At 49.0% G+C, this 21,828-nt stretch overlaps 2 protein-coding genes across 7 annotated transcripts in view; both read left to right on the top strand.

Moving 5' to 3' along the window:
- Window positions 1-1,952: 1,952 nt before the first annotated feature.
- On the top strand, window positions 1,953-10,611 carry EXOSC2 (exosome component 2). 2 transcript variants are annotated; one of them, XM_036329336.1, is made up of 10 exons: window positions 1,957-2,094; window positions 2,463-2,649; window positions 3,310-3,411; window positions 5,232-5,277; window positions 5,512-5,601; window positions 6,823-6,888; window positions 7,350-7,418; window positions 8,563-8,739; window positions 9,326-9,454; window positions 9,962-10,611. In XM_036329336.1, exons 3-10 carry the CDS (start codon window positions 3,326-3,328, stop codon window positions 10,040-10,042), a joined length of 744 nt encoding a protein of 247 aa, XP_036185229.1. In that variant the 5' UTR covers window positions 1,957-2,094; window positions 2,463-2,649; window positions 3,310-3,325; the 3' UTR covers window positions 10,043-10,611. The 2 variants fall into 2 exon arrangements, with proteins under 2 accessions (XP_036185228.1, XP_036185229.1); XM_036329335.1 differs by lacking the exon at window positions 2,463-2,649 and having other exon boundaries at window positions 1,953-2,094.
- Window positions 10,612-14,689: 4,078 nt separating this feature from the next.
- Window positions 14,690-21,828, top strand: part of ABL1 (ABL proto-oncogene 1, non-receptor tyrosine kinase) — a 98,446-nt gene continuing 91,307 nt past the window's right edge. For 2 of the 5 annotated variants that reach the window (XM_036329332.1, XM_036329333.1), the window contains exon 1: window positions 14,691-16,318. In XM_036329332.1, coding sequence (XP_036185225.1) covers window positions 16,183-16,318 — 136 coding nt within the window. In that variant the 5' untranslated portion in view covers window positions 14,691-16,182. Of the gene's footprint in view, window positions 16,319-21,828 lie in introns of all 5 variants that reach the window. The other 3 variants (XR_004971110.1, XM_036329329.1, XM_036329334.1) reach the window with 2 other exon arrangements.

The raw sequence follows: 21,828 nt of genomic DNA, 5'->3' as shown, positions 1-21,828 counted from the left end.
CTGGGGTTTCCTTCCAGGGGGCCCGTGGGGGAAGTCACCCTTGGTTCTCCTCCTCCCGCTCCCATCACAAACCTTGCCTTTGCTTTTATACCTCACCCCTAGGCTTCTGATGCCTCTGGTGGCCCCTGGCATTACCATCCTCCCACTGCAGCCCCCACCCAGGCATCTAACCAAATGGGTGACGTAGCATTAAGCACTCTCCCCCACCCCCACCCTACAGATCACAGGGACCAGAACCCACCTGGTGTCAGTAGGCTGTAATTGCAGTCTAAATGCATATAATAAGTCAGCTGCAGACATTTCCCCCTGCTGGAGGTACAAGGATGAGCCGGCAGGAATCTGGTCATGAAAAATTTGCTATACTCACAATTCCCTAGAATCTGGAGGCAGGGCATAGCACACAGGGCCACACGGGGAAGCAGTGCGGTCAAGTAGGAGGCGGAGGAGCAAGAGGAAAAGGTGGAAAGAGCCCTCATGAATTCCATTAGTGTCTATAACAGAGACCCCAGAGCCTTCCCTCACTCCTCAAGCCAAGTGAGGACACAGTGAAAAGACAGCTATCTATGAACCAGGAAGGGAACCCTCACCAGATACCCAATCTGCCAATGTCTTGATCTTGGACTTCTCAAACTCCCAAACTGTCAGGAGTAAATTTCTGTTGTTTATAAGCCACTCAGCTGAGGGTATTTTGTTATAGCTGCCAAAACAGACTGAACAGTATCCATAATGCCATCGTGTCAGGCTCTGTAAATGTGAGTGCTGTGAGAATGGGAGGGATTAAGGTTATGTCTATCCCTCCGAGGATGAAACTGAATAATGTGAAGACTATACCCCTTCCTTGGTCAACTGGAACTCCCAGGCCTACCTCCCTAGCCCGGTTCAAAGGACACTACCGCCCTCTTATGGTCGAGGCTGGACTCAACAGATGGACCCTTCTCACACTCGCAGCATGAGCTTTGCTTAGGTGAAAGAAATGCTGTCTCTTTGGAGATTTAGCAAACAATTAGTCTGTGGGTCTTCAGGAGGCAGCAAGCCTGATATTGTGAACACAGTGCACAGGACTGATGCAACTTATTTCATTCAATCCTCTTTAGGGTCCATGTGCCTGAAGAATGATCATCTCCAATTCCCTGAGGTTTGGTGTGAATGCTATAAACCCCGCAGGGCAAGGGTGAGGGGAAGGGTAGAGGGTCGGGAGAAGGGAGGGGGAAGTGCTCCTGTTAAACAGGACATGAAGAGAGAGCCACACACACATCTCTCTCTCCACCACTGAATCCTTAGAACACAGAGAGCACTCAATTCAGGTCTGAGGAAATATAAGCGAAGATCTTCGTATTATGTGCCCACTTGCCTACCAAATGTACCTGCCTTGCAAGGTTTGAATGTTTTCTCAGTTTCTTGTTTTTACAAAAGAAGTGTTAGAGTAAATCAGCTCATTCAAAAGTCGCCATGAAAGAACGAAGCGGCGCCCAGAGCACCGTTCGGGGGTGTAGATGATGGTGGGTGCTGAGCCAGCCCCACGGGGCGGCTGTGATGTGGAATTCTGGCGGCACTACTAGTAGGAGCAGCACGAAAGCGGGCTCTTCTTTCCGTCCATAGTGTGGTCCTCCTGCGCTCATTCACACAATGAGCTGGAAGGAAACTCAGAGGGCCATTTCTCAATTATCTCTGACCCTGGAAAACCATAAACTGGACGATGACTGCGAGGCAGTTTTGGCAAGAAGTCCAACACCGTACATGAGCTTTTATTACCCAGGTGCAGGCTTCCCGTAGTAAAAATGGCGATGCTGCTCCCTCCTTCCCTTAATGTGAGCCTAACTGTTGCCAATAGTGATCATGGACGCCAGAGCACGAGTTCCCATTGGCTGCTGCTCCTAGGCCCCGCCCCCTCCCCGAGAGTCGGCCGGGAATTGCGGAACGAGATCTCGTGGCTCTCGGCCCGGTCGCGCCTGCGCAATTCATTGGCGCCAAGATGGCGATGGAGATGAGGCTCCCGGTCCCTCGCAAGCCTCTTAGCGAGAGCCTAGGCCGCGAGACTAAGAAACATCTGGTGGTGCCGGGGGACACCATCACCACGGACACGGGCTTCATGCGGTGCGTGGGGACCTGGGGGCTCGGGGCCACGAAGGGCGGTTGCTGGGCTCTGCACGTGGCCCGCTGGCCACAACCTGGGCCCCTGTCCCCGGTGAGGAAGCGGGACCCCGAGCGCATCTCACGAGCATGCCCGCTTTACAAGGCCTTGGGCTGCTGCTCCCCGCATCCTGTGTGTCCCCGTGTGCGTTTGTCCCAGACCCTTGGAGCCCTTCTCTCCCGTCCTCTGCTGGCCATGGGTCTTGGTTCCTCGGCCTGAGGCCCAATTTTCTGAGCCTTCCTCGCCGGAGACCTGGAAAACGGGGAGGGTTCGGAGCAGGGTCCCTTAGTGGGGACAGCGGACTCCTGATTTGGCGTCATCTCCTACCCAGGTGCACCATTTCGGAATCAGCACTTGTTGGGGCTGAGGGCAAACACGTGTATTGTGCTACACGCACCCAAGTGTACCCCTTCGAAGCGGAGCGCAGTGCAGTATGTCGTCGTTAAGAGGGCAGGCCCTTGAGTCCGACAGTGTGGGTTCCAGTCCTGCCACCTCGTGAATTGTACTTCCTCTCCAAAGTCGGTTTCCTCATCTGGAAAATAGTGCCGATAACAGTAACTATTTGATAGGGTAACGAGGATTTAATAAGATCCTTATGTAAAGAAGCAAAGCCCACCATGATACCACCATCACAGATAAACACTAGTGGTGTTTCCCCTTTTATTTTCTGGGGAGAAGTGCACCGGTACATCTAAGAAGGGTACAGCATTTACAGAATTGCCCATTCACCTTTTAGTTTGAGCTTATTGGATCCTGAGAAATCTGGTGGAGTTTATATTCTAACCGGGAGAGACATGATAAACAATAAGCACAACAAACAAGTTATTCAGGATGTTTGGTGGTGAATCCAGTGGGGGAAAAATGAAAAGTTGAGCAGACGAAGTGGCGTGTGGTTGGGAATATGGTGGGGTGGTAGCCGTGGGGTAGGTGACGGTTTTAACTGGGGCAGTCAGCGAGGCCTGATGGAAAAAGTGCCGTGTGTGTGGACCTGAGTGAGGTGAGGGGCATGTCCACGTAGCTCTCTAGAGGAGGAAGTGTGCTAGGCAGAGAGAGCAATCGCACAAAAGCCAGGCTCGGAGCGGGGAGGAGCCTGTTAGTTGGGGGAATACATTGTTCCTGACGGGAGAGCACGTCTCAGGTGTTACCCTGGTGTCCTTGGTGTCTTCTTCTTGCAACAGGGGCCATGGGACTTACATGGGGGAAGAGAAACTGATTGCATCTGTGGCTGGTTCTGTGGAAAGAGTAAACAAGCTGATCTGTGTGAAAGCTTTGAAAACCAGGTGAGAACAAAAGGTGTGTATTCTCTGTCTTGTGGCGCCCACCTTGCACAGCCAGGCCTTTTCTGCCCCCCCACCCCCCCCCTGGCTGCCCTGGCTGGGGGTCTGCGATTTGGAACGTGCATAGGTGGCTAGGAAAGTGCGGGCTTCGAAGATTCCCCCACGTTGCCTGGCCTTTCCAAACCTTTGCTACCTCCTCTGTAAAAGGAGGGTACTATCACAACCTAGCGCCTGCGTTTTTTTTGTGGGTTTTTTTTTAATGTATTTTTATTGATTTCAGAGAGGAAGGGAAAGGGGGAGAGAGAAACATCAGTGATGAGGGAATCATTGATCGGCTGCCTCCTGCACACCCCCTACTGGGGATCGAGCCTGCAACTCAGGCGTGTGCCCTTGGCTGGAATCAAACCCGGGACCCTTCAGTCTACAGGCTGACGCTCTATCCACTGAGCTAAACCAGCCAGGGCGCTCCTATGGTTTTTATTAGAGCCCATTGAAAAGGCGCATGTAAAGTACTCAGCCCAGGGCTCAGTGTAGGCCAGCCCCGCCCAGAAGGGAGACCACTGGGGTTGGAACAGTGAGCAAGAGAGAGTAGGAGCTGACCTGGTGGTTGGCCTGCCCTGCAGCCCTGAAAAGCATTTTGACTTCACTTGTGTAATCCCGGAAGCCCCTGGAGGGGGTGGAGCAGAAGAAGGACATGATCTGACTTCTGTTTTGATGAAATCACTCTGGCTGCTGTGGGGAGATTGAAGGGGGACAGGGACAGGCTTGCAGAGATAGATGGGGCTTACCAGCTGAAGTGATGGTGGCTTGGACTAAGGTGGTAGCAGTAGAAGTGGAGAGTGATTAATTCTGTATGTATTTTGTGTCCTGGGTGTTTTTATCATGAAAGGGTGCTGGATATTTTATTTTTCAGTGTTGTTGTCTTTTAAATATGAGACCATGTCTGTGAGTCAAGATAGCTTTACTTCTTCCTTTCCAAGTGGGATGCCCTTTATTTTCTGTGTGTATTTTGAAGGTAGAGCCAGGATTTGCTGGACTTGTCCGAGAGAGACAGAGACACTGATATTGAGATTTCTATCTTTCAAGAACTCCTCTTAAGATCCTAAGGTTTTTGGCTTGAGCAGCTGGAGGATGAGTTGTCATTTACTGAGATGGTGACACTGGGAGGGGATCAGTTTGTCATGGAGGAGGGTGACTGCTGGGAAGCTTTGTTTTAGGTCTGTTACATTTGAAAATGCCTATTAGAGGTGCTGGGGAGTCTGGAATTCAGGGGAATGGTACAGTCCCGTGCCTTTAGGTTGGATGAGCTCACAAAGAGGTGAGTGTGGGCTGGAAAGAGAAGGCCCAGGGACGGAGCCTTCAGCATGTCACTGGGATTGGAGTGAAGAGCTAGCAAAGGGGCCGGGACGAGCAGCCAGTGGGTGGGGGAGACAGTGGGTAGACGGGTTTGGGGGGTGTGCGGTCTCACTCTCCTCTGTCCTCCCTTGGCTGATGCAGAACCCACCTGTGTTCTGTAGCCCACCGGAAGGTATTCCATGATAAAATATCCCATTATCATTGTCATGTAGTTGACAAAATAGAGGTTCAGGCTTCATGAACTGCTTGTAGTAAATGTTTGCTTGAGAACAGTTAACGAAGACTGTGTACTCGTAGGAATGTTGGAAGTGATCAGTGCCCGGGAATAAGTCCCAACAGCATAGTTGTTTGAAGTCATCAAATGTGGTACCGACTCAAGGCCCTCCTCCTGTCTAACTGAAATCTCAAGTAGTGCCTGGTTTTGTACTCAAGTCCACTGATGGATCACCATTTGCTTTATCTTTCAGATACAATGGTGAAGTGGGTGACATCGTAGTGGGGAGGATCACAGAGGTAAAGTCGCTGTCATCTTGGTCTTTACATCGTAAAAGCAACCTGGTGACTTAATGAGCGGGACAGGCATTCTGGGTGCAGTTACGTGAACGAAGCAGTCACTGTGTTTGGCTCTTGCTTGTGACCTGAGATGTAAACAGTTGGCTTGTTATTTGGGGGATTATTGGTCACTCATGTTGTGAGGTCTTGTCCCTGGAGTATGTGTTCAGGTGTGGAATTTCTTTCTGTTTCTAGGTTCAACAGAAGAGGTGGAAGGTGGAGACGAACTCCAGGCTGGATTCAGTCTTGCTTCTGTCATCCATGAACCTTCCAGGAGGAGAGCTGGTGAGGGGCCGCAGCTGGGCCGGGTACTTTGCTGCCGGGAGCGCTGGTCTTTTGCTCCACCAGCGGACTCTGCTTTACCTCGAGGTGGCCCCATTTACTCCTGTTGGTCTGCTGCAGGGGTCCTCAAACTACGGCCCGCGGGCCACATGCAAATACAAATATTGTATTTGTTCCCGTTTTGGTTTTTTACTTCAAAATAAGATATGTGCAGTGTGCATAGGAATTTGTTCATAATTTTTTTTTTAAACTATAGTCCGGCCCTCCAACGGTCTGAGGGACAGTGAACTGGCCCCCCGTTTAAAAAGTTTGAGGACCCCTGGTCTGCTGTGAAGTTTGCTGCCCGATGTACACGCAGGCTTTTCACTTGGTCCAGGCCTCCCCACATAGGCAGCAGTTGGGGTGTAGTAGGATCCAGAGTGTCCATGGGGAGGAACCCCAAAAGAGAGTTGGAAAAGGCAGCTCTCAGGCTCGGTGCTAACCGTTTTCCTTCTGGGAACATCAGCTTTGCACAGAAGTGTTCCTTGAAAAGTGTGTTTTGCATTTAGATTTGATTCCAGGAATTGGGTGGCATTGGGTTACTCCAGGCAACTGCAGCCTTTTGTAAAATGCCATGGTTTCCCTTTACCTCCTCCCTGTGCTGGGTTCTGTGGAGAGTGCAGGACAAAGGAGGCATGATTGAGTCCTGAAAGCTTACAGACCACCAGGGGTGCGCGATGACATCCAAATACTGGCAGCCGAAGCACAAACAAGTGTGGGGTTGTACAGAAAGAGGATTGATTTCAGTGAAGGAAACTCGTAGGAAAGTGGGCACTAGAGTGGGTCCTTGAAGGATGGGTAGAATTTCAGGATGAACTCAGGATATCTGAGAGGAAGGGGAATGTGTGAGCACAGACACAGGCTGGAGGCGGTCGGGTCCTGCTGGAGCGGGCAGGGCTGCCCGGGCAGGTCACTGGGAAAGGAGGCTGGGCTGTATTCGGAGGGTTCTGAATATCATGTCCGGAGCTTGAATACTTTCAGAGGAGGGAGAAGGAGAAGAGCCGTGGAAGGTTGTAAGTGGTTGTCGCTCTCGTCTCCTCGAGGGGCACGGGTGACCTACACGGGTGTTTGGGTGCTGTGACTGCTTTCCGAGATCTCGAAGCGAGTGAGGAAAAGGAAGCAGAGAGGCCGAGAGGCCCTTCTGTAGGAGCTGACTTAGTAACGTCCTGCCTGTGTGTGTTTCAGAGGAGAAGATCGGCAGAGGATGAGCTGGCCATGAGAGGTTTCTTGCAGGAAGGGGACCTCATCAGTGTATCCTGCACCGTGCACCGCAGCCTCTATGCTTCTGTGGGGCTGGGAAGTGGGGCTTAAACTGTGTTTCCCACAGGAGACACATCTGAGTCCCAGATGGAGTGTCAGGGGCTCTGCCGCAGCCCTGCTCCAGTATTCACGCAGGCGGGCTCTGCAGCTCCTGTTCACATCTGGGCGGCTAAGTCACTACTTTGGGTCTTGTAGCTAATGGTGGCCTGTGCTTTAAGCTTACTCACATTTTCTTAATGACATTAGCTTTTATCCCAGGGAGTAGGAAAAGTTGTTCATAGCAAGATACTCATGACAAGGAAGAGGGAGAGGTTGGGTCACAGCGATGTCCTCCCGGCCCAGGACTGCCACGCGGGACTGTTGGGTGGGAGGAAAGGATGGGGACGGGGGGGACCATAGACACGGGATGCAGATGGCATGAAGAATGTGTGTTCCTTCATCACCCTGGCCAGGCTGAGGTGCAGGCAGTGTTCTCTGACGGAGCTGTTTCCCTGCACACGAGGAGCCTGAAATATGGAAAGGTAAGTTGGGCCCTTGCTGGTCCTGTTTGCCGACCAAGACTTCAGGTCCATTTCTGAATCCTCAGCGCTCTCTGGAATTCTGACCTGAAGAACCCCAGAAGTTAGGGCCCCAGGCTGGCATCGCACTAGTGATTGCCTCACACAGCCATGGGTCAGTAGCGTTGTGGTGGATGACAATTCTTACCCTTTTTTTACTGACGAGATTGTTCTGGCAGGAGCCCCTATGACCGAGGACCCTGAGGCTCTGCTGTCTGCTCCCTCCCCCTGGGTGCTGCAGCGCTGCAGCTCTGCATTGGGCCAGGGCTGAGAGGCAGCCGTGGAACAAAGGGAAGTCTCGGACTGATGAAACAGGACAGTCCAACTCAGACAAATGTCTAATCAATAAAATGGATATTATCGCTAAGAACGATTGTTCACTTGAGCCTCTAAATGAAGTTTTACTGCTTTGCTTCTATGAGGTTACATTATTTGAGGCTATTTTTTAAAATGACAGCTTACTTCCCAAAACAAATTATAACTTGTTAGTGTCTTGGCTTTATCGGAATGAACCTTTTCATTTCCTTCCCTTAATGGAGTGGCTACAGCCAACCACGTTCATGTCCTTCAAGTAGGAGGTGAAATGGTTGCCCTGCATGCGCTGACCTTTTGGGCCTGGGTACTGCTGACCCTCCCTCAGCCGGGTGTGGGATTTGGGCTGTCCTATCAGAACCAGGGGTGGATGTGCGCCCTTGGTCGGTCCCCTAGGCCCAGTGTTACACATCTTGTGGGCGAGATAGGTGGTCGGGGTCAGGGTGCAGCAGAACAGGGCTCCTTGGCCTACAAGAGACTCGAGCCAGGTCCTCACTGGCTCCAGCTTCTCTAACAGCCAGCGCCCCAGCCCTGGCTTAGAGTGTGGTGGTGATTGCAAAGGACAGTGGCAGAGAAGGATATTGAAAGTCACCTTCTCTCGGGATATGTCAGCAACCTGTGCACCTAGAAGTGTTCTCTGAATAATCACTGTGTGTGTGCGGATGGGTGACCAGCCACAAGCTACTAACAAGAAGGACTCTGATTCCACTGTAACTGGGACATGCGTTCTGGAACCTGCTTTTCCTCCGCCTCACTGATGATCCACAGTGGCCTGATCTGTGATGTATTTCTCTAGCTAGGTCAGGGTGTATTGGTCCAGGTTTCCCCCTCCCTGGTGAAGCGGCAGAAGACTCACTTCCATGACTTGCCTTGTGGTGCCTCAGTGATTCTGGGTAACAATGGCTTCATCTGGATCTACCCTACACCTGAGCACAAAGAAGAGGATGCAGGGGGCTTTGTTGCAAACCTGGAGGTGCGTGAACACCACAGTAGCCGCGGGGATGGAGTGGCACTTGGTCTCCCTTCTGCTGCTGCGGGGGGTGGGGCTTGCTGTGTTTAACTCTATTATTGCTGTAGTCTGTTAGTGTGAAGTGTTTCATGAACATTGTATTGCCCTCTTTCTGAAGAGATGAGGTCCGCAACAGATGGCACAGTGGTAGGGTAGTCGCTGAATGAAGAGCCACTGAAGAAGCCATCCTTTTTTAAATCCTTGCCTGAGGATATGCTTTAAAAGTGATTTTAGGGAGGGGAGGGGGACGGAGGAGGGAGAAGGAGAGAGAGAAAGAGAGAAACATCGATAGGTTCTTCCTGTACTTGCCTTTAGCAGGAATAGAACCAGCGACCTTTCGGTGTATGGGATGATATGCCAACCAACTGAGCCACACTGGGCAGGGCAAGGAGCCATTTTTGTGAATCCTGCTTGGAGTTAGCCATTTGATTGGTTTGGAGTCCCAGAGTGATAACTGAGTTATAAACAATTTCTATGGTTTGCTGTGACCGTTTACTTATTTTGGTCCTGTTTCTATTTCCCTCCCCTTTCCCTTTGCATCCGCCGGCAGCCTGTCTCCCTTACCGATCGAGAGGTGATCTCCCGGCTTCGGAACTGTATCGTCTCGCTGGTAACTCAGAGGATGATGCTGTATGATACCAGCATCCTGTATTGCTATGAGGCATCCCTTCCACATCAGGTACTCCTCCCAGGGCTTCCCTTTTCCTCGCTGGCCTGGGAGCAGGTATTGCATATTTATCCATTGGCTCCAGCGTTTACTCGGTGATGGCAAGCACATCCTCCAGATGCCTTTACCGTGTCGGCAGTATGAACCGATCGGGTGGACAGCCTTAATGAGCGTCTGGGAGCTCTTTCCCCAAGATACTTGTAATAGTCTCAGTGTCTAGTGTCAGTATAAGGGTTTGGGGCATGAAGGTAAGACAGCAACCCCTGGACTTCATCTTGCCCATTCCGATTTCAGCTCTCTCTTTAGTGAGTGCTGGAAACCTATCTTATTCTTGTCAACTGTATCCCAGAGAGTTTTCTAGCAGATCATGGCCTGTAATACTTAGCCTCTGGCAAATGAAACATAGAAAGAAAGATAGAAGGCTTATGTTAACCATGCTTGCTTTCTGCATTTGGCCTGATTTGATGGTCTGCTGATTGGTTTCTTTTCTGAATAAATACTTTTTCCTTTCTTTTTCAGATTAAAGACATCTTAAAGCCAGAAATAATGGAAGAGATTGTGATGGAAACGCGTCAGAGACTTTTAGAACAGGAGGGCTAGGCAGAAGTGCCTGAAGGACAGGACTGTGCCTGACAGAGCAGCTCTTGGAAGTGAAGAATCTGAGTTGTAGTTCCGTGTGTGGCTCCGAAACTCATCATGGACCTACATTGGGCTGCCTCCACCACAGACTTGCTTTCTTCTGTTCGAAGGCCAAACCTGGGAGAGGCGAACTGCGCTGCTGGCCGCTTGGGCTGTCTGCACATCCCAGCACTTGGCTGGTTTTGCATCTTCAAAAGTACGCAGTGTTCCAAGTGGACTCCCACCTGGAATAATACGAAGACTCTTTCCTTTTCTACTTAAACATCACTTCACAAAGCACAATGCATCAAGAAATTGCCTTTATAGCTCGGCTGTATGGCTCAGTGGTTGAGTATCGACCCATGAACTAAGAGGTCCCTGGTTCGCTTCCTGGTCAGGGCACATGTTCAGGTTGCAGGTTTGATCCTCAGTAGGGGGCGTGCAGGAGGCAGCCGATTGATGTCTCCCTCTCTCATCAATGTTTCTATCTATCCCTCTCTCTAAAATCAATAAAGCAGCAACAACGACAAAAATGGCTCCTTGACCCTAAATTGTCTATTTTGGCTTCCGCTCCCACTTCCTCTGCAGCACAAGTACAACATTGAATATAGTTGGTAAGGTTAACCCAGCAGTCAGAAGAATAAACTTAACCAAGCAGCCTTTTGCTGGGTTGGAATCTTCCCTTCGCATGTTCCTTCTAGTGATAGATTCAAGTGCATCCACACCAGGCTGCCTTATTCTGTCCTGCCATTGAGGGTGATTTGTAAGAAGTTGAATTATCGATAACAGAATGAATATTTTGGATGTTCCTCCTATATAATTAAAGTAGCAATGCATTAACTTTTTTTTTTAAAAATTGATTTTTAGAGAGGAAGGGGGATAGAATACTGATGTGAGAGAGAAATGTCGATCTGTTGCCTCCCACATTTGCCCCAACCTGGGTATGTGTCCTGACTGGGCATGGAACCTGCCACCTGTTGGTGTCCAGCATCCCCCAGCAGCCTGTCTCCCTTACTGATCGAGAGGTGATCTCCCAGCTTCAGAGATCACCAATGAGCCACACTGGCCAGGGCAAGATGCTGAGTTACTAAGAAATGCCAGAATTCCTGTGCATTGGTTTGTCTGATGTCAAAAAAATGGTTTAAAGGCACTTTCTGTTCTTGTGTTTTTTGTAATACTTGAGAACTGAGTACAGTTGAAGGAGGGCATAGCAGATATAAATTCTGCCAGAGGCCCTAACTACTCTACTTGGCTCACCTAGTAAAATTTAAACCTCGGATAGTTTCAATGGTAGTAACATGGAATACTATTTTTGACAATTTTGAAATACAATTTGGCTGTTTTTGAATTAAGAGGTGTGTATATGTGTGTGTATACACACACACACACATACACACATATATATGATCCGATATATAAATATTTTATATATATTATATAAAATAAAATAAAATAAAATATTTTTTTATTTTCAGAGAGGAAGGGATAGGGGAGATAGAAACATCAATAATGAGAGAGAATCATTGATAGGCTGCCTCCTGCACACCCCCTACTGGGGATTGAGCCCACAGTCTGGGCAAGTGCCTTGATGGGGAATTGAACAGTTACTTCCTGGTTCATAGGTCGACAATCACAGAGCCACATCAGCCAGGCATAAAGGGTATATTTCTCGTTTATAATACTCAATAGCTTTTTAAAAAATCTTATTCTTTTTCATTCCAAGTGTATCAGTTGTTTTGAGGAGTTTGCAGACAACTGAATATTCTATAGGCTGTTGCAACTTTGAGATTTGCAACAGCCTATAGAATTTTTGAGAACACAGGCCAGGCCATATGCCTCTTGAGAGAAGGCAATAAGAAAAGAAGGGAACCCGAGTCCCTGGTTTGGTTTGGTTTTAACCAGGGCCATATGTAAGTTTGTTCAAAGTTATCCTTCTCAATTCTCTCTCTCAAGCTGCCAACCTACGCTGTTCATTCAGTATCTGCTGAAGGGTGGTACCTACAAAGTAGAAATAACAGAAGGCTAAAAGCGCCGTTTAGTAGTTATTTCCTGTGGCCCACTAGAGGGCGCCCTTGTTAAATGTACTATTCCGGCAGGCGGAAATGGAATAAACGGAATGGAATAGATCAGTGGTCGGCAAACTGCGGCTCTTTGGCCCCTTGAATGTGGCTCTTCCACAAAATACCACGTGCGGGCGCGCATGTACAGTGTGATTGAACTTCGTGGCCCATGCACAGAAGTCGGTATTTTGTGGAAGAGCCACACTCAAGGGGCCAGAGAGCCTCATGTGACTCGCGAGCCGCAGTTTGCCGACCACTGGATAGATGAATTATAATGGTACTGAAGCCCTTTAGCAACTTGGTGGATCTACTGTCAGGATTACCTGGGCTCTGGATTCTAGTTTTAAGTCCTCAAAAATATTCTACAGTGTTATACACGGAGTGAAAAAGTATAGTCAATCTCTAAAAATATAGCCTGGGCTTGGGGCTCACCTAAAATTAGAAAATGGTTAAAGTAGGAAATGGAGATTTGGGATAAGTGTTTTGGTTAAGTACAGCTGACCTCTATACTGACTTTAATAAAGCATAATTTCAATCTTTGTGGAAAACCAAGATCTCATTTGATCCTCCTGATAACCTTGTAAAGTTGGCAGTTATGACTCCACCTAAAAGTGAAGAAAGCGATTCAGGGAGTTACAAGACTGGATTAAGCCCATTAACAACTGAATGAGGAATAGCTTTAAGCTCTAGAGAGGTACGGGAGCAATCCAGAGAATGGGCTGGACTGATGGTGAAAGGAAGGGGTCTAGAAATTTTATTCCAGCATTAAGACATACTTTGGATTGTTACTCATTTTGCTTATTTCCCGTCATTCCCTCCAGGTGTGCTCTTGGAGGACAGGGATGAGTTGTCATCTCTCCTCTACCCCCTGTATTGTATCTTAGCCCCTAGAACAGTGCTTGATACACAGGGCTCAATAAATGTGCGTCCTGAATGAATTGTTAGTTCAAGAAGTGTGTGTTAAAAAGAGTTACCTGAGTGTCCAATTTTAAACTAGAGAATGAAGAATGAAGATGAGCAGGAAATTGTGAAAACATGAATAGAAATAAAAAGAAAGCAAGTCTCCAAAAAGAAAAATTAGGGTGGTACTGCTCAGGATGAGATAATGGGTAAATAAAGGAATACAGGTCTTGAAGTTTTAAGAGTGATCTACAAGCCAGGACCAAGTTTGTCAGCCAGATTGTTTTGTGACAGAGCAAAGATAAACCAGTTAACATCTGAATATAAATTCCAGCTCTGAATCTGTGCACAAATTTTCTTTCATGTGCTTCACATTCACTTCCTCCAGGTGACTCTTTCTTGAAGCCTATGTAAAAACATCATTTCCCAATCCAACAGAAATATTTCCAAAATATATAACAAGATAATGTATAAGACCTATAATTTGGCCGTGGTTTTCCCCTAATATTAGTAGCAACTTATTAAAAAATCAGTGTCTAATTAGGCCAACAGTTATTTGATACTGAGTGGCACAGTAGAAAACCATGGGTTTTGGAGCAACATCAACTGGACTCAAATCGTGACTTTGTCACATGCTAAGCAAGTGACCTTGAGTAAGTCACGTTTCTGAAGCTCTTCCCAGCTGTTTAACAGGGACTAGTTCATGCCTCATCGGGCTCTAGTGAGGATTAAATGAGATAATACTGTGTATGAAAAGCATAGCAGTGCCTGGTGTAGAGTAGGCGCTGTGGTGAGTGGATCCTATTAGAAATGGGTATATCCTGGCCAGGTGCACTTTGGGAGACATGGAGAGTAAAGGGTAGGGCACCAGGGTGCTTTTTAGTTGCAGAACATGGGTTCTGACAGGTGTGGGTTTGTGTCTGAGTCATTGGTCAGCCCTGTAGGCCTGGAAGCCAACAGTCCGCACAATTCCTTGGCTTTACACAGTGGATGTTTTCATGTGAATACATGTACACCTGTGAAATGAGGTTTCATCGTCAAGGTTCTGCTCAGCATCTATGATTGCGCCTGGCTTAGCCTCCTGATGCCCCAAAGAAACAGAATTCTCTAGCAATATGTCGGATGCTTTCCAGACATTTATTTTTCTCTAGTTCTCATATTTATGCTTCTTGGAGATGGAAAGGTGGAAATTTAGGATTGGGGAGTGGGCACCAAAAACCTTGGTTTCCAGGAGCGAGCCAAATTTTCTCCCTTAAAGAGCCTCAAGGAAGTAATTCAACTCCGGTTCTTGGAAAATCCAAACCGTAGTTTTCTCCTTGCTTTGGCTCCTCGCGGGTCTCGCAACCCGCGCAGGGTAGACGTTGGTCAGCCCCAAGCGAGACCGCCTAGAGTCCACCCGCTCCCAGGAGGGTGGGACCGAAACTCAGGAGCCTGGGCAGAGGGCAAGAAGTCGCGGGTGCCCGCGGACAGGGGGGAAAGCTACGGACCACAACTCCCGACATGCCCTGCGGACTGCGCCGAAAACGGTTGGCTGGGAGTTCTAGCTTTATTGCCCTTATCGGCCAATAGGACGCAGGAGGGAGACATGACCCGGATTCTCGGGGACCAATGGTGGGGCAGGGGAGGCGGGTGCTTCCTTACTACTCATCCTGCCCTAGGAAAAATCCTATTTCAAAGGTTGGGCCGGGGCGGGCTCTGGTGGGCAAGGAGAACAGAGCCGGAAGGTGCGGCGGCGCCGCGAAAACGGCGCCAGGAGGGTCCCGGTCCCCGCGAGGCGCGCGCCGGACGCCGCTGGGGGCGGGGCCGGAGGCGGGGCCTGGCCTCGTTGTGGAGCGGCTCGTAATCCATCATGGCGGCCGCGGGGGTCAGTGTCCGTTCCTGAGCAGCGCCGGAGCTGGAGCCGGTTCCCAGGTCCTGCGGCTGAGGAGCACCGCCGTTGTCCACGGCCCCTACCTGCGGGGGGCGGCTGGGCCCCGCGGCGGAGCTCGGGGGATGTGACTGCCCGGCGGCTGCGGCAACGTCCGGGGCCGGGGGAGGGGGTGTCTCGGGCAGAGACCCCCGGGCTCGGGGCAGCCGAGGCGGCCGGGCCTCCTCCCCCCTTCGCCGCCTCCCCGCTGCGGAGCCCCGAGAGTCTTTGGTCCCTCACCGCCCTGCGCCGGCTCTGGGACCCCGGGGGTGGTCTCTTCCCCCTGGACCTGGGGCGCCCGGCTTCCCGACGCGGAGGAGCGTCGCCCGAGTAAGCCGCCCGCGCCGCGACCGGCAGCCTCCCTCTCACCTCGAGCCGCCCCTGCGCCGGACCGTCCGACTCGCAGCCCCAAGTTTGGCCTCGGAGCCCCCCGTCTCCCCCTCCCCCCATAAAACCCCCTCCCTGCTGTCAGGGGGCCTCCCCTCCCCCAGGTTGCTCCCGGGAGCCTCTTCATGCCCTGACTTCTCCCAATGTCACCGACGGCGCCCCCCGTCCCAGCCCTGCCCCAAACTTCCATGCGGAGGAGAAGTCTGGACTCGTTTCACCGGCCGTTTAAAAAGCGGACTTAGGAGCTGCCGGCCATGCCTTCCTCCTCGGCGGAGCCGGGGGCGCGCGCTCGCTGAAGTCGGGGCGCCCGGTGCGGGCCCTTTTCCGGGGAGCAGCGTCGGCAAGCCGCCGCGGCAGCTGGTTGGTCAGGAAATTGGTCGGAAAATGAAGAAGAACCGAGCGGGTGGGTGACTTCCACGGGGAAAGTTCCGGGGACGCCTCCAAAGACGGTGGACATTTCCTTGATGTGTGGGAACCGTCGCGACGACTCGGGGTGTCACCGACCCTTTTCCCGCGTCTCCGGCGAATCTTCCTGGTTTAGGTGTTTCTCCTGGAAAGACGTCGGCTCTTCAGCCAGTACAAAGGCACTGAACGGTCAGGAAACTTTTTGGGGGGCATTGCCATGACTTCGGATTGACAAACCGCGAAGATAGGCGGACCCCCTGCTGACACGTGTCAGCCTGAAGGCGGCCGGGCCGGCTCCCTCGCGGGGTGAGGGAAGGGGTCCCCCCGCGACTGACCTCAGTTCCCGGCCCGCGGACAGGCGGTGGCTGTGAAGTCCCACGTGGACGTGGGCCGTTGTCCTCGGCTCGCGGGCCAGTCTGCAAGGTGGTGGACCCTCCTCCGGAAAGGGGCCCCGTCCTGGCTTTATGGGGCAGCAGCCTGGAAAAGTGCTTGGGGACCAGCGGAGGCCGAGCTTGCCTGCCCTGCACTTCATCAAGGTCGCAGGGAAGAAGGAGTCCTCCAGGCACGGGGGCCCGCCCTGCAATGTGTTCGTGGAGCATGGTGAGTGCTTGCCCCGCGCTCCGGGCCCGTTCCCCTCGGTGTTCAGCTCGGGGGAGGCAGGCACGAGGGTCGGGAGCCACGGCGCCGGTGTTGGTCCCTTCCCGTGCTCCCGAAAACTTGTTCCTGTAGCTTTCTTGGTTTCTCTGCAGAAGAAAAAGCTGCGTGGTGACGGTTCGTCACTATTCGGTGGTTGGTTGGTGTTTCTGAGTTGCTTATTTCTGGTCTGACTCTCACCGGCTGTCGGTTGACCTTGGACAAGCCATTTCACTCTCCCAGGTTGGACTTCAGCGCTTTCCCAGGATCCGCCGCCCACGATTCTGCTCCAACCTGAGTCTGGGCTGGTCCCCGCAGGTGCACAGAGCCTGTGCCACTGTATCCACAGAGAGCTTTTGTCAGTCCTCCCCCAAAGCGGCAGAACCGCGGGTCCCCGTTGGCACCCATATCCTTGCCCTTTTCAGTCACAAGTGCTCACTCCGGAGCTGCTGTGGGAAAACCAGGCAGGGAAGCAGCATTGCATGTGAATGGTTACCCGGCTTCCCGTTGTTTTACTCTATACCGGGGTAATCCTTTCCCATGGATGCAGCGGAAGTTCCTCCTCCACTCTCCCTGTTTCAGATGACATTTGGGGCAAAAAAGTTGTCTTTGACATTTTTATGGACATAGTTGGCATTGAGTTCTGACAGTACATGTTATTCTGTTCACTTCTAGTAATTCTGCGTGAAGTTTTAAGTAAGGGTCAGCTTAGAAGATGTTTGTAATGAGTGGACCACGAACCAATTAATTAGGGTCCTCTTTGTACACTTGCAGCCTGACATTTCTCAGACTGGGTACTTTGTATTAAAACTAATTTTATATAATGCATGAAATTTGTGCAAGAGTAGGCCTTCCTTACCCCCCGCCCCCCGCCCTGCACCCGGGACCTGGGCTTCCCTCCGGCCCCCTGGCAGGCACCTGGGACCCAGGCTTCCCTCACAGCCCCAGCTTTGTCTGGAAGGACATCTGGAAGGATGTCCGGTCTAATTAACATATTACGCTTTTATTATTATAGATATTGGTTGAGCCCACCAATTCTATAAGCAAAGATGTGTGCAAGCGACATAAACTTTAAAATTCAACCATAAATACCTCTTAACAATAGATGACTACAATAAACAAAGGTCTCTGTTCAGTGAACTTGCATTTGACAGTTGAGAATATCCACCTCATTTAAATGTTCTGGGTACTTGGATTTTACTTTGCCTTAAAACATTTGGTTATATTTTAGCATTGGTTTTAGACAGGCAAATATGGTAATATGTTCTGGTGCTTCCTAAATTCAGCATTTGTAAAGTGAATTATTTACATTTTAAATTGCTAGTGAAATAGGAAAATTGGTTCAGATTTCAGGAGAGCTTTGACCAGACTTAGAATTTAAAATGTACATAGCAGTGACCCAGTAAAATCTCACTCTTGAGAAGCTATCCTGGTACAGAACGGTGTAGTCCCCTAGATGTTCCTGATATACCCCTTTGGGGGTCCAGGGTTAAAACTGTTTGCATATTAATGCAATACCAAGATGTTATTTGTACTCTTTGCATGAATGGTGCAAAAATAATGCATGAATCAAGGCTGTGGTACCTAACTACTAGTATACTGGTAGCCATGTATGCATGCTATGCACCCATAGTTAAAAAAAAAGGGCTTTCACTTAAGAATGTCCTTGGTGAAGTAGCAAAAACTGTTAATTTTATTAACTCTTGACCCTTGTGTATATGTGTTTAATATCCTATGGGATGAAATGGGAAGAATTCATAGCACTTTTCTGTTGTGTATTGATTATCTCTAGGCAGAGCACTGGGGCAGTTTGAGTAGGAAGCTGAACTAGTGCTTATATCATGGACTATCACTTTTACTTGAAACTATGATGAAAAACTACGACTGACAGACGATGGTTTATTCAGAGTTAACATATAAAGGAATCTTTCAAAGAAAACAACTGGTAGTATCTATTGTCAAAGATAAAATTTTAGCTTTCCAGCAAAAAATAGATTGTGGAAATAATCTTTTTTTTTTTTACTTTTTTAAATTTTAATTTTGTTTTATTGCTTAGAGTATTACATATGTGTCGTTCCCCCCCCCCCCCCATGGTAATAATCTTATTTTGTAGAGATTGGTGGTAATATTTATAAATGTGCTATTTTGATATCCTCCTATATAATAAAAACCTAATATGCTAAGTGTCTGGTTGATCGGTTGGCTGTTCAACCAATCAAAGCGTAATATGCTAATGATATGCTAAGACCGCTCAACCGCTTGCTATGATGTGCACTAACCACCAGGGGGCAGACAGTCAACTGGTCGACCAGTTGCTATGACATGCACCGACCACCAGGGGGCAGGTGCTCCTACTGGTAGATTAGCTTGCTGCTGGGGTCCAGCCGATCAGGACTGAATAAGATGGGCCAGACACGCCCTGGAGCCCTCCCGAGGTCCCTCCCTGGCTGGCTAACATCCCACGTCCCTCCCTGGGCCCCAGTCGTGCACTGGTGGGGTCCCTTGGCCTGGCCTGCGCCCTCTCATAATCCGGGACCCCTCAGGGGATGTCGGAGAGCCAGTTTTGGCTCAATCCCGCAGGCCAGGCTGAGGGACCTCACTGGTGTACAAATTCGTGCACCGGGCCTCTAATCTTATAATGAAATGTGTTATTTGGAAGATCTACATAATTCAGTGAATCACTCTTTTCTAAATGATCAACATGTGATATTATAAAATTACAGGTAAAAGATTCATTCAAGGTGCAAGATGAACCAATGAACTTTTATGTAACAGAATACAAAAGTTCATTGATACAGTTTTAGATTCTACATTACAGCTAACCTTAGGAAACTACCAGTTACCAAGTTTTGGTGTAGTTTCAAAGAACATCTACAGTTATCTAAAAGTAGGTTGAAACAGTTATTTTCCAGTTATAACAAGAACATTTATTTTTAAATGAATAATTAAAATTTCTCAGTTTAAACTTCTAGTGTGGTAAATAATGATGAGCTATATGAATAAGCTACATAAGCTTAAACAAAACTCTTCAGGGTCCTCAGTAACTTTCCAGAGTATCAAAGAGGCCTTGAGAAAAAAACGTTTGCCCTCGCTGGCTTGGCTCAGTGGCTAGAGCATCGGCCTGCTGACTGAATGTTCCCAGGTTCAATTCCGGTCAAGGGCATATGCCAGGGTTGCGGGCTCAATCCCCAGTAGGGAGCATGCAATAGGCAGCCGACCCGTGATTCTCTCTCATCATTGATGTTTCTCTCTCTCTCTCTCTCCCTCTCCCTTCCTCTCTGAAATCAATAAAAATATATTTTAAAAAGTTTGAGAACTGCTGCTATAGAGACTTTATAAAGAGGGCACATAAGGATATGTATCGACATACTGTAAAGTACTAATACTGAAAGATGTCCATGTAGTGGCAGAGGGGAATTTAAAGATCAGTCTGCATGGTGTGGCTCTCTCTCTCCATATATATATATGTTTTTATTGATTTTAGACGAGATCGGGCGCGTTTAGGGTGGTATGGCCGTAGACTGTTTTTATTGATTTCAGAGAGAGGAAGGGAAAAGGAGAGAGAGATAGAAACATCAGTGATGAGAGAAAATCATTGATTGGCTGCCTCCTGCATGCCCTATGACTGGGAATCGAACTGTGACCTCCTGTTTCATAGGTTGACACTCAACCACTGAGCCATGCTGCCCTGGAACTCATCATGTTTTTGATAGTCTATTGAATATTCTTATTCGTTGGTGTTTGGGTGTTTGGAGATGGTTTGTTTTTTCAGCATTCCAGTGTGGGGGTTTTTTTGTGTGTGTGTGGTTGTTGTTTTTTTTTGCTAATACAAGCAGTTATGCATTTATTATATAAAAGATAGCATACGATATATACTGTTCTGTACTTTACTTTTTTTTGTCTTTCAATATATCCTCAGGATCTCTCCATATGGGAATATGGGTATCTTAGTTTTTCTTATGGCTGCATTGTACCCCACTATATTGCAAGTGTCATTAATTTTTCAACTAGTCCCTTCTTTCTGGACATTTTTGAGCTGTTACAATGCTGCAAGAATAACCTTATCTCTGTCATTTTTTTAAAAACATATTTTATTGATTTTTTACAGAGAGGAAGGGAGAGGGATAGAGAGTTAGAAACATCAATGAGAGAGAAACATCGATCAGCTGCCTCCTGCACACCCCCCACCGGAGATGTGCCCGCAACCAAGGCACATGCCCTTGACCGGAATCGAACCTGGGACCTTTCAGTCCGCAGGCAGACGTTCTATCCACTGAGCCAAACCAGTTACGGCATATCTGTCATTTTAACTTGTGCAAGTTTAGGTGTGGGAGAGCTTGCTAAAAGTGGGAATGCTGGGCTAAAGGGTTAATGCATTTGTAATTTTTATTAGTAGGTAGATGTGACTTTGTAGACTAATAGTAGCAGATATTGATATGGATACTGGTTGGTAGATATTACTCCAAGTTCCCTCCTGTCTTGTACTAGGTTACACTCCCATTGCTAGTAATGCACAAGAGCCTAGCCGAGAGAGTGTGTTGTCACACTTTGGGACTTTTACCGATCTGATAAGAAATAACATCTTGGTATGTTTCTGATTAGTAGCTCTCTTATGAATGAGGTTGAGCATTTTTAATATTTTGAAGGAACACATATATTTATCTTTTTGTGAACCATCTCTCCGGGTTCTTTGTGTGCCAGATACTTAAATAGGCACCTGTGCAGGGTAATGGCCCTTCACCCCTGTGTCTCACAAGGAACAACCCCACCCCAGCCTCTGGAGGTGTCCTGAGTAGGTCGTTTTCAGCCCTGGCTGTACTTCAGGTCCTACTCCCAGGGATCGACTTAACTGGTCTGGGGAGATGCCTGTGCTTCAGTGTTTTGTTTTGTTGTTTAGTAAGGAGTGACTTCATTCAAAAGGAAGATCGCAAGGAGGGGAGGGCCTGTTGCAAAGGGAGAGCACTCTGACCATAAGGTCTGCAAGTGTCTCCTTGTTTTGTTTTTGTATCTTTTTTTTTTTTTTTTTTTTTAACTTTCCCGGTTCGTCTAACAGGCAGCCTGGATTGAGCATCACTGGCGTGAGCCAGTCATAGGCATCCTAGACTGCTTCAGTCTGACGGAAATCTAGGCCTCTTTTCTTTTCTTTCCTTTTCTTTTCTTTTCTTTTTAATATATTTTTTTTATTTCAGAGAGGAAGGGAGAGGGAGAGAGAGAGATATTCATGATGAGAGAGAATCATTGATCGACTGCCTCCTGCAAGCCCCCTACTGGGGATCAAGCCCACAACCTGGGCATGTGCCCTTGGCTGGAATAGAACCTGGGACCTTTCAGCTCTATCCACGGAGCCACACAGGCTAGGGCATAGGCCTTTTTTCTTGTGTTGGGCTTGGGGGTCTTTGCTTCTGGAGGCCAACGGAAGCCATGAGGGCAGCTGGCCTCAGGCTGGAGCTGAAATGCTGGGGCTGCTGCAGCCACCT

The sequence above is a fragment of the Myotis myotis genome, unplaced genomic scaffold (genome assembly GCF_014108235.1).
Source record: "Myotis myotis isolate mMyoMyo1 unplaced genomic scaffold, mMyoMyo1.p scaffold_m19_p_12, whole genome shotgun sequence".
NCBI classification, from domain to species: domain Eukaryota; kingdom Metazoa; phylum Chordata; class Mammalia; order Chiroptera; family Vespertilionidae; genus Myotis; species Myotis myotis.
This window is presented reverse-complemented; position numbering and strand designations above follow the sequence as displayed.